Source organism: Protobothrops mucrosquamatus, unplaced genomic scaffold (genome assembly GCF_001527695.2).
Source record: "Protobothrops mucrosquamatus isolate PMUCROS unplaced genomic scaffold, P.Mucros_1.0 scaffold2997, whole genome shotgun sequence".
Taxonomy (NCBI): Eukaryota; Metazoa; Chordata; class Lepidosauria; order Squamata; family Viperidae; genus Protobothrops; species Protobothrops mucrosquamatus.
The window spans coordinates 127,207-140,208 of record NW_015389017.1 but is presented as its reverse complement, the minus strand read 5'-3'; the positions used below and the strand labels follow the sequence as shown (position 1 = coordinate 140,208).

At 35.8% G+C, this 13,002-nt stretch overlaps 1 protein-coding gene across 1 annotated transcript in view; it reads left to right on the top strand.

Annotated features, from left to right (window-relative positions):
• Positions 1-13,002, top strand: part of PDE9A (phosphodiesterase 9A) — a 39,632-nt gene that overhangs the window by 14,283 nt on the left and 12,347 nt on the right. The window contains exons 5-9 of the mRNA XM_015826184.1: positions 1,771-1,845; positions 4,599-4,685; positions 7,725-7,829; positions 9,974-10,056; positions 12,780-12,936. Coding sequence (XP_015681670.1) covers positions 1,771-1,845; positions 4,599-4,685; positions 7,725-7,829; positions 9,974-10,056; positions 12,780-12,936 — 507 coding nt within the window. The remainder of the gene's footprint in view (positions 1-1,770; positions 1,846-4,598; positions 4,686-7,724; positions 7,830-9,973; positions 10,057-12,779; positions 12,937-13,002) is intronic.

Genomic DNA, 13,002 nt, shown 5'->3' with positions numbered 1-13,002 from the left:
AGTTGTTTCCGATCCAGTTTCCGCTTTTGCAACTATTTCTTCCACTTCTCCCTCCTTCCATAAAGAAAAATCCAAATCTTCCTCTTGAATCATTTCCAGTCCAATTTCCACTTTTACAGGCTCCACTTTTTCCTCCATTCCGACCTCTATGTTCAAAATTTGACTGTTGAAAATCTTTAAACAAAGCGGAAGTTCCATTGAACAAAGCCATTTTTCAAACTTCCTTAATCCAAGCCTCGGAGAAAAAAAAAGCGGGGGGGAAGAATCCAAAATCCAAATCCAGAATTCTCTCCATTAAAAAAAAAAAATGGTCACCAAATTCCATAAACCAAAAAAAATATGTCAAGGGGTAACAATTTCCCTCTTCATTCAGCGCTGCAGGAAAGTGAAAGTTAAAAAGAAAAATCACTCTCATCTATAGAGAAATGGCAAACCGCAGCCATTTTTTTTCCTCAATTCCACTTAACTTTAAAGAAGATGTTAATAAATTGAGTTAAAGTTTTAAGTTTCTCAAGTCCAGTTTCCCCTGGTCAGTTCTGTCTGCTTATTTTTTGCTCACCATTCTCTGTAATTCACAGAAGTGAAGGCCACGACTGGCTTTGTTCCCCCCAAAAAAGGGAACAAAGGCGCTTAGGAGACGGAGATCTCCCGGACTCCGGAGGAGTACCCAATTTCGCTCTCCCAAAATAAGGGGGAGAGCTTTTGGGACTCTACTCCTATCCAGGAATACTCACCTCAACCCCTTCGTCCGGGGCGCAAGGTTCCAAGCCGCTGAACAGCTGTTGGCCGCTGTTCATGCTGGCTCTGACGCCTTCCCAAGCGGACGCTCCAAAAGAGCCGCCATCGGCGCACCGTCCCACTGGAAGTCAACTATGTTTTTTTTAAAAAAAAAACCAAACTATGTTTTTTTTAATAGTTGAAAATATGGTCATTGGCTGCAAAAGATTGCACATCCCAAAAAGATTGATGAATTTGCTATCATCAACATACTTCTGGAATATCAAATGTATAATCAATATTGATTCATTTTTCTTGAAAATCTTACTTGTTATAATCTCTGTAGAGGGTCTCAGGATGCGATTTATGAATTATTTCAACATTCCTTTAAATATTCCCATTAATTGTTAGTTTTAGAAATTGGATGCTCTGATAAGTGCTAATGTTACCACACTTGCTTTTTCTCCACTGTATGACTAAGGCTCTTTCACCAGTGCTGAGCCCATCCATTCTTGGTTCAGCAGAAATCTTTACCAGCGTGAAAAAATAGTGTCTCATTGCTGATCTTTTCCTGCCACTGTTTCAAGCCACTGCAGTCATCTAACTCTCCTCTAGAGTAATTAATGATGAGCTTAACAAGCTTTATGCACCTTGAAGCAGGATTTGGTTAATATCAGAATTGGATGGAAACACTACTTTGACATATGTGTAGTTTAATGCTGTCTCACTGGGGATCAGATAAAGATAACATCTCAACACAGCAGAAAAAAATAGGCTGCCGGGACATGTTTCTGTTATAGATAGTTGCAAGTGGGAAAAGACCCATACCCTTAGTGTTTGGGTAGATGGATGGATGGATGGATGGATGGATGGGTGGTTGGGTGGGTGGGTGGGTGGGTGGGTGGATGGATGGATGGATGGATGGATGTTTTGCGAAGATACCTGATGTTTGAGAACAAGCATTTAGCTTAAAGAAAAATTAAAGCTGACTCATCGGATTTACTGATTTAAAGATAACATATATTCATAATAAAGGCTTGTTTTTCTCTACAGTACATGCTTTCTCAGGAGACAATAGGAGCTCTTAGGAAACCAACGTTTGATGTCTGGCTGTGGGAACCCAATGAGGTAATGCAGCACTTTGGAAACAAATCCCTGACCTCTCATCTTGTAAGGTTATTTTGTGGCTTTGTTAGTGATTGCTTGAGGACTGGGACCTTTATCTTAGTGTCATCCAGGAACTGCTCTGAAAATATACAAACAGAGTTCAGTGTCTAAAAGGATTGATTCTATATATAGAGGTAGAGCGGAAAAACAAAAGAAATTTCAGCAAAGCAGTTATAATTACAGGATTTCACAAGAGTAGAAGAGAGCAGTAGATCATTTAGTTTAGCTCTGTCCTTGCTACAGGAAATGTAGAACTAGATCATTCCCACAGATGGCTGTTGATTTTCTCTTCAAGATCTTCACTGAGGGAGAACTTACCGTCCTCTGAGTAACAGCTGCATTTGCAAGCTACTCTTACCATTAAGAAATATCTCATCAATTTCAGCTGCAATTTGTCTTCCTATATCACACCCATTCAGTCTAGGCCACGGGTATCAAACTCAATCGCATCACATGATATATAGTGATGCATCATGACTTTTTTGCCTTTGCGGAGCTGGGGTAGGCGTGGTCTGCATGTGATGCATCTGGCCCGTGGGCCGCCAGTTTGACACTCCTGTTCTAGGCCTTCCCTTGAGGACAGCAGAGAACAAGATTTTGTCCCCTTTGGAGAGACAATTCTTCAGATTCTTAAAGAAGGCACTGCTTTCTCATTCAATCTTACTACCATTTAGGCATGTGCTTTTTCCTTTAACATCTTCTCGCATTATCATTTTAAAACAATTCTAAAATATGTAGACCACCTTTACCCATCTTTTATATTAAAAAGCACCTTAAAGTGTTTTATAATTAATAAATCACTGCATTAGAAATTGAAAAGCATTAAAGCAAAGCTTTTTAACCAGATTAAAATCTCAATATTCAAATAAACTAGAGATATAGGAATCAGTTTAAATTTGAGTTGCACCAGCTATTGACATATCACTTGTTTGATTAAATTTTCTCTTTAATTGTTAGAGGTTGTGCTTTATTTAAGCAATTTCCTCCAATACATATATTTATGCAAAAATTATTTTGTACCAAAAGTTAAAAAAAAAATCATGCTGAAGGACTGCATCATTCCAAAATGTGAAATGTTCTGTTTTGCATTTTCGATAGAGGATGAGGGATATTAGTGGAAAAATTCATTGTGTCCTATCTCTGCTGTAATGATATAATTTTAATTTTAAGGAAATATGTAGCAGGTTTGTATTTCGTTCTTTGATTTAGCTAAAGTTAAATTTAAAATGTACCCCCAAAAGAAATACTGTATGCTAACGTAGCTTTTTTTTAAAAAAAACACCTATTGAAGTTCCCTAGAAAAAGCATTTCAAAAGTAGGGTTTGCATGTCATGGGAAAGCATAAGGTTTATTTTTAATTTAATCCAAATGTTATTAGGGTCAGTGAAAACACCATGATTTATTTTAGAGCAATAAAGCTTAATTTGAAACCACATTTTTGTTGGGTTAATTGTTGGCATTCGGGGTTAAACAGTGATATGACAATATGGATAGATAATGTATTTATGGTTTCTTAGTTTATGTCCAGTTTATACTCCAACCTACCCTTTAATCAATTTATTGAGAAGCAAAACAAGTCAACAGAAAATTGAGGGGAAACAAATCAAGGGACTGGTTGAACAAGTCACCTGTAAGACTTATTCTACTTGTTTCGGGCTTCTTTACTAAACTATGGTAAAAGCAGATGATGGTTTAGCCTGGTGCATAAATAAATATGAAGCCAAGGCATCACCACAAAGTATTCTTCATGCCTTTATCTTGCACCTCTCTTCCAAAAGCTGCCCAAAGAAACGCTCCTTATCTATGATCTCAATGCACAGCCAAGTTGACATGGGAGGAGATATTCTGAAAGAATTTGAATCCCAGCTCACATGGTGGAATATTGTAAATGCCAAAGTAATCGTATTACTAATACTTAGAGGAAAGAAATGTTCAGGTTTAAAATGCTGAATGTTCAGCACTCACCACTGAAAAACAGAAATTTATATCCTATGACTGTCATCTTAAATAACTTTTTCCTTGAGTGTGCTGTTAAACAGATGGTTCAGTTTCCTGCTCTAAAAATGAAAACTAAGTGTTATTTTTCTTCTGGGATTTTTCTCTTATTAAACTGTAAAGCAGGAGTGTCTAACCTTGGCAACTTGAAGAACTGTGGACTTCAACCCCCAGAATTCCATAGCCAACCATGTTAGCTGGGGGATTTCGGGAGTTGAAGTTCACAAATCTTAAAGTTGCCAAGATTGGATTCCCCTATTCTAAAGCTTGATTTGAAGGGTTTGCAAAACTGGAATCGATTCATTGCTGAAGAAAAGGACTTTTGTTGTTTTTAAAAATATTAGATTGTTTTATTTAGTATGGGCAGAGAATGAGTTAGAAATTTAGAGTCCTGAGAATTGGCCCCCTGCCATAGAAAAGGGATACTGAATCATGTTGCTGATTTGAACAGAAGTAAACATCCTCTGTAATTCTGGGGATTTCTTCCTTATTTGTTAAAAATAAAAAAGCATTATATAAAATTTAGAACAATGTATTACATTGTATTAATATATCATTCAGTTATCAACCAGGCTCCCATGACTTGTAAGTTCAAGGAGTTTTGGGAATTAAAAAATGAAATTTGTTATTTCCTAGCTGCATTTAATAGACTATATGCAACTTATTTTTAATACACAAAGAAAATATAAAAATATATACTTTTTAAACTTTTCCTCCAGATGCTGAGTTGTTTAGAACATATGTATCTTGATTTAGAATTGGTGAAAGACTTTAACATCAACCCTATCACACTGAAACGGTGGCTGGTAAGTTGCCAATGGATTTTAAACAATTTAAAATATTTATAACTTTACAGGTTTGTAAGTGTGCAAATATATATATTCTCAATGTAGACTCTAGTATTTGAAATTAAGACAAAAGTTAGCTGAATACAAAATAACCATTGAAAAATTAAAGGCCCAAAGTGCATACTTCATTCTTTTTTTCAAATTATATATATATATTATTGTTTTATCAATGATTAAAATACAAACAAAAATAAAGATAGGCAATTAAGGGAAGAAAAAAGAAAGGGGAAAGATAGTATGAGGTACAAGGGAAGACAGAAAAAGGCGTTGATTTCAGATTCTTTTTAGCACAGTACAAGATAACAATATTACAGCCTCCACTTTTTACTTTTACACATTAGTATATAACTAGCCATTTCTATAACAACAAATCTATCTAACTGGCAAAACCAAAGTCAAAGTTTCATTTTTTTTTTCTTCACAAGCACAAAATCCAGAAGTGATATCCAAATAAAAAACATAAATATATTCTCCTCTTTGAATGGAACAATCATTTTAACCATTACTGCTTACTGTTGAAATATGTATTTCAATTTGCACTTAATAATCTTTATAAACTATCACTATTTATATTAACAAAATTAACTCTATTCTTTCAGATTCTTTAACCTTAAAGGAAAAAAATATTTTTTTCATCCATTTTAAAACACTAAGATTTTCTTTAAAAAATTTCTAAAATTAACATTCTAATACATCTTTTTTTAACTTATTCTTAGCATGCATACTTTAAAGTTCACTTTCAGACCGATAAAATTCCAACATTGCCAGGTTGTCCATTACATGTACATGCCAGAAGCTAACAAACAACGTCACTGTCTGTTTGCCCCCAGTCCACCACATATGACTTCTGTCTGTATTGTTCTACTCCATGTTAAGACTAATGTTTTCTCCCTATTGCTGGCTTGAGTGTTGATGTCTGGTTAGCTTTACTTTCTTCTAAGTAGCTTCCTGCACTATGTGCAGAAGTAGGAACGCTCCCTCACCTGGGTCAATGATCACTGCCCTGAAATTCTCAGACTCCGTTGCAGTATTATTAGCAATGATGTTCAAAGAGCAGAATGGATATCACATTTGCTTGATATGCATAAGGTCACTGGTTAAAACTCAAGTGAGACATTTTTAGATTATTATTTTCCTTTTCTTAAGCCAGCTTAGAGGTCAGAGGGGACCAGCACAAGATAGCAACAGCTTAAGGGTGCAGTGCTAAAATGCCTTTAGAATGTAAGAACTGCTATGGTTCATCCAATACTGAACTCAAGAGTATTTTGGGGACCCTTTTTTAAAATGAAAAAACATAAATTATGTACCCAATAGATTGTTGGGTGATAGTTTACTTGCTGCCCTTCAACTGTTTTGAACTTCAGCCATTATTAACCCTAGCTATGATGGCTAATGGGATTTTGAAAACATGGCTAAAGGGATTTTGAAAACATAATCCATAATATCTGGAGGGCACCAGCTTCTCTACCTCTCATTATAATATGTAGCAGCCCATTAGTTCTTTTATTTGAGTTGTCTTGCCTGTTCCATGTCCTGAATCAATTTTGTATCAAATTTATTTTTAGATACTTCCATTATTTAATCATGGCATACACTCATAATACCATTTAAATGAGCTGAATCATTGCAATTATTATATTATATTATATTATATTATATTATATTATATTATATTATATTATATTATATTATATTATATTATATTATATTATATTACATTACATTACATTACATTACATTACATTACATTACATTACATTACATTACATTACATTACATTTTATACACATTTTTGTACACATGTTTTGAAATAAGAACTATATTCAAAACTCCACAAATAAATCCCCAAGGATAGGTCTGTTCCAATCTGCATAATACAGCAGTTTTGAAAGTGTGGAATAGGCCATACTGCTTAAAACTAAAATTCTTCAGCATTTTTCTTTCCAGCATTTGCACATTTTAAGATGTCGTTATCTATTCCCCCATGCTTGGTAAGCATTCAGCCAAGGTACAAATTCAACTACTTCAGGTAGAAAAATAATAGGTATACGTGGATAGTTTATGGTGGTGCTACGCAGAGTGAATGTTTGATTGAAAAAAACAAAAATGGTTTTTTTAAGAGTGCACTTTTTTGCCTTTCTTTTATGATAGTGAGAGTTAGATATATCAGGAAAAACATAGAGGTTAACCTACAGGTGGCAGGAGTTATTTAAGAAGTATTTAAGAAGAGATGGGACTAAAATGGATGAATGTGGATTAATACAAAAGTAAAATACAACTTAATATAACAATACAATACCAGAATGAAAAAAATACAGATCTGGTAGAAACTATTTGAAGATATAGGAAAGTATGGTGTAGTAAATGATATTAGTGTAAACTTTTGTCTTGTTTTATTTTCAGCCCTTAATGGTATTCTGGTATTCTATTTCTTATTCCTTTTCTATACTATATAATGTTGCTTAACCCAAAACGGAGTGGTAGAATGGGATTATATATACACTGTATATTCAGGACAATTTGGTGATTCAAAATGTTTATTATAATCACATCATCTGTACTTGGTGATTGACCTTTTTCAGGATAACTCTGCATGTCAGCCCCTCCCTGAATCGGGAGGTTTATATTTTCCCCTTTGCACATCACTGCGTTTACTTTACAAAATAGGGATACACATGCCAATATTTCCACTATTTTTATCTGGCCAATTCTGTGACCTTGTGAAGCAATTCTCTGTACCAGAGATTAGCCAACTGTTATTCAGTAGAAATGGAATATGATCCAAAGAATGAGCGGAAACAAGCCTGTATGTAGTAATAATGCAAACAAAATATATTTTGTGTTTATCTTTTTTTTAAGTACAAAGATAGAATAGCAATAATATTGTAATATTCTAGAATCTAAAAGGAGAGAATAATGACCCCAAAGGGTTGTTTATTGGGATTTAGTGCCACATTCTTGTTTTCTTTATCAGTTTTTCCTCTTTGTTTTTTATAGCTATGTATTCATGACAATTACAGAAACAATCCATTCCATAATTTTCGACATTGCTTCTGTGTTACCCAGATGATGTACAGCATGATCTCACTCTGCAACCTCCAGGTGTGTCTTTCACTGGCCACTTTTATTATCTCTTCAGTTCTCCTATCAAAAGAAAACGGACTTCAGAAAACATCATTAAATCCCTGGCTTTTTTTAAATGCTTTTTTCCCTATAACAACAGTGTTTTGTTAACTTAATATTGAAAGACCTAATGCATCTCTTTCCCCATCCCTGGGACTTTGCTGAGAATAACTGTAATTTTTTATACATTTAAGTGAAGAATTGAAAGGTCTAGTGAAAAGATGGTTAATAATCTTGGCAGTTTCTTAGTCTCCAAGAGACATAAAAAAACTATCTTACATTGCATCAGATCATTGGTTCATCTCTAGCCCAATATTGTTAACACTGGTTGGCAGCAGGAGTTCAAACAGGAGGCCTATTTGGAGACTGCAGGTGCCAGCAATTCACCTTCAGATCTCCGGCCTTACTTCTGATCCACAGCCACTCTGATGCATAAATCAGTAATAGCTCAAGATGCTGATGCCTCCTATGAAATATAAACTAATTAGGTGAAACCTTTGTCCTGTTTTTTAAATTTAAAAAACAAGCATGAAATTCAAATTTAAGAGGAGTTAAGCCTCCTTATACAAGTTTCCTAATGACCTTCCCCTCCTTAAAAAATGAAAATGCTATACATTTAATGTTTCTTTGACTTACAGAAGAGAAAACCAAAGCATCTTTCATCCAAATTCAGGGTGGCCCAAACTGCTTGAACTACTACTTGTGCCATTCTCTTGCACCATTTCCAACACAGGGGCCCTCCAGGTGTGTTAGGCTACAACATCCAGAATTCCTAATTTACTAACACCAAGTATTCAATGTACTCCAATTGTGTCTCAAAACTGTCAAGCCAAAAGGGAATTTTGCCTTACAAAGCAGGTGGGAAGAGAGAGGTGCTGCTTTATACAGCCTGATTCAGTCCTGGTCATTCTAGCTAGGGATAGATTTTCTAATTCATCTCCATTGCACACTATCTTAAGGATTTGCCCCTTGAGTCCAACATTTCTATTGCTAAAATGAAACATTTGTTAAGTGAATTTTGTCCCGTTTTACGACCTTTCTTGCCACATTTAAGTCAACGACTGCAGTTGTTAAATTAGTAACACGATTGTTAAGTGAATCTGGCTTCCTCATTGACTTCGCTTGTCAGAAGGTCGCAAAAGGTGATCACATGACCCGGGACACTACAACTGTCATAAATATGAATCACTTGCCAAGCATCTAAATTTTGTTCACATGACCATGAGGATGCCGCAATGGTCATACGTGTGAAAAATGGTCATAAGTCACTTTTTTCAGTGCTGTTGTAACTTCGAATGGTCATTAAATGAGCTGTTTTAAATTGAGGACTACCTGTATTAAGAATGTTACCCCAAATACGTAGAACTCAAATTTTTATACAGAAGTTAATCATGTCCATTATATTTCTGGGCATAAATTTGCGGCTTGAGTGGCCAATACAAGAACAATTGTATTATCAGACTTTTGTCAGACAGTTGCTGTATTTCATTCATGGAATTTGAAAAATTGGTCTATATGTTCTTTTTTGCAATGCTTCCATGTTTTCCCATTGCTTTTTCTCTCCATCCTCCCCCCACCCTGAAAAAAAAAATTAAAAAGAAAGAAAGGCTGAACAGGTCTTTTGACTGGTAGGGCAAGAATAATGCAAGGCAAGATAATTATTGATATAGTATATTTGCAAAGAAGAAGAATTTCTTGTAACCCCAAGTTATTTTCTCAAGCAAGTAGCAGAAAATAAAATATATTCCTCTATTACTATTTCTCTTTGGTACTGCAATAAAATATGAAGTACTAAAATAAATATCTTTTTTGACTAATATAAATCCTGGCACAACATATTGCAAGCTGAGCAACCTTTGCATTTAAATAAAATTTATCCACGGTTAAGCAGATCCAACATTTCCGCTCCGTCCTGTTGTTAATTATACATCACTGCCAGACTTGGATGATTTGCTAGACTGTCCTGCCAGAAAAAGGCTCCTTAAACTTGCTACAGTAAATGTAGCCATTAAGTGTTGACTTAACCTTGTTTTATGTAATTTTTCTGATACTTAAATGTCCTTCTGATGTTGTGAAAGCTGTATGAAATTATAAGACTGTATTTTCTCCCTTTTCTCTTTTAGGCAAAGATTTCTCAAATGGACATCTTAATGCTAATGACAGCATCAGTGTGTCATGATCTGGATCACCCAGGATATAATAACACGTATGTATTCTTTTGGAAGAGAGTTAAAGGCATATAGCAGTGGTTCTCAACCTGTGGGTCGGGACCCCATTTGGGGTCGATCGACCATTTCATGGGGGTCGCCAAGCAAGGCTGTCCGCCATTTTTTTGTCCGCCATTTTTTTTCCCTTTTCCAGCGGGTGCCTTACCTCCCTTGGGCTGGGCCAGCTGGTGGTCGGCCTGCTCCGTCTCTGCCGCTTGCCAGCTACGCCTCGGCCAGCACAGGGGGCAGAACCACGCATGCGTGGCGCTCCTGGGCAGGGAAAGTCCTCGACTTACGACCGGTTGGGTAGTCCTCGACTTACGACCGGTTTAGTCCTCGATTTACGACTGGTTGGGGTCGTGGCATTAAAAAGGTTGAGAACCACTGGCATATAGCAACTGCTTAGAGAAATAGAACACAATTGAAACTTCATGTTAAACGTGGGTCTATGACAATTCATCACATGGCCAGCTCACCACAGCCAGCTCGCCACAGCCAACTCGCCACAGCCAACTTACCGTGTGACAACTCACTGCAGGACAAGAGTTACACTGATATCAAAGAAATGTGGAATAGAATCATTAAAGAAAGGATGAAAAAGGAGGGACAGAATGAAATGGGAATGACGACATTTAAAATATTTTTTTTATTTATTTTAAATCGTTAAATTGAATTGTTAAATTGTCCCGCAGCAAGTTGTCCCGTGGTGAGTTGGGCGTGGCGAGTTGGCTATGCAATCTTACGCAACATCCTTTTGCAGGAATTCCACTGTAAGATCTTCCACCTAATTCCTGAGGATGCTGGCCCAAGACATTAGTGGAATAGAAAATGCACTGCCTAAATTGAAATATATAATGCTAAAGGCTGTAGGTATTATTTTGGCACTGGGGGGGGGAAAGAAAAATAAAAAAAGCCTTTCCCCCTGCTTTGCAAAAAATATAGTGATAATAAACTAAACTGTGCTCCTTCACTGTCTTCCTGTAGTACACGGTGCCTAAGACACTTTATTCTGCTGCCTGGTAAATATACACAGGATATTAATTTCAGGCTATTTACATTAGCAGGATATAATAATCTGCTAGAGTGTAAGGTTTAAGCAAATTAGAGTAGCCACTAATACATCTTCTAAAAGAGGAAGTTAATCAAACCACAAATAAGATCACTTGGCCAAATGAGGGTTGTTTTTTTTAATATGTGTACATCTTTATTAGATCTGGAAAAAAATAAATGGGATCTTCTTTGACCCTTGGCTTCAAACATGTTTTTTAAAGCTGTGTGGTAAAGTATTTATTGAAGTATGTTTCACTCTATATGTGCGGGTAAGAAATGTATTTTAGGAAACAATCTTGAGGAAGGAAGTAACATCTTATAATTGGTTTGCGTTAGTAAAGCATTGGAACAAACAGAGTACAATGACTGTATCTTCAGGCACGCATCTTTACAGAATTATAAAGATTAGTAACAAAAATGTTAACATAATTGCAGTTTTGTAAATAAATAGCATTGAAATGGATGATTGAATTGTAAAAAAAATAAATGAAGGAGCATTGCAAAAACGAAACAGAACACATCCCATTATAGCTTCCAAATTAGCTATATATTTAATGGATGAGGATATTGAAAGTGTACTGAAAACATTTTGCCTCCCAAGAAGAACAGCAGCAGAATTAAATTGGGAAAAGTGAAGAGGTGGCATTTGGATAAGAGGCAGCAATCTGAGCTTAAAGGGGAATTGTATCAGAAGGTGAACATTAATGAATGGCGAGAACCATTCAATTTCTATTTCCGTATATGACTCCATGAATCTTTCTGAGAAACATTGATTCCTAGGACACATGTTGGCACTGTATATGATTTACTGACTTATGATTATGTCGTGTATCTCTTTAAAAAGTTTGTGGTTTTTTTTAAAATAAATAAATAATTCCTACTTCAAGAGAGATCTGAAACAGATGTAACTCTAAAGCCCATTATAATTGATTGTCCACTGGATCTTTTTTCTCTTTTCATATTGGTCCTTTCCTCAGTATATATTGTTTTAAAAGCTAACAGAAACTCAAAGGTAGAAAATTAAAAGCTTAAAATAAAAAAAATATGTATTGGAATAAATAAAGATATAAATAAATGCTACAGTTCAAGATCTAAGGGAAAGCTAATTCCCAACATAAAAGAATAAAAGTACATGTCTGCATGCACAGACACTCAGATACGCATACCGGTAGATAAAACTTGCTGCAGATTTACCACTGCAGGATTTAGTTTAATGAACAGTTTCCTCTTTGCAGTGGTAATTGCTGTAGCAGTAGAGTATGCAAAACTGCACTTTAAACACACATGTCTACATCTTTGTTAGATCCAGTTTCTAACAATGTAATTCTAATCCAAACTTGATGTGTACAGAAAGCCAGTTTGACTATGTGGCTTTCCTTTTTCCCTTCTTTCACTGCATCCATAGTATTACCTCCAAGGTCTTTCTTAAGAGCAGCCACCAAGACCAAGGATGCTGTGGTGGTCTGGAATGGAGAGCAGAAGACAGGAAACCCATGAAAGCATATATTAGATGTACTAAGTTTTGAGATGAGTTTTTTTCATATCTTATTTTCACATTCTGTTTTTTTACATTACACCTGGAATTTATTATTTCCTCAGTTCCCTGTTTTTGATTCCATTGTAGAAATAAGCTAATTAGCACATTTCTGTTTATGCCTTTGCTTTACTTCAGGTACCAGATCAATGCACGGACAGAGCTAGCTGTGCGCTACAATGATATCTCCCCACTAGAGAATCATCACTGTGCGGTGGCTTTCCAGATCCTTGCACAGCCAGAATGCAACATTTTCTCCAGTCTTGATAAGGAACAGTTCAAACGGATCAGACAGGTATGGGTTCAAAGGTATGGGGTCACCTCCACATACGTTCTCTGTCACAGAGAATTGCAACTGAAT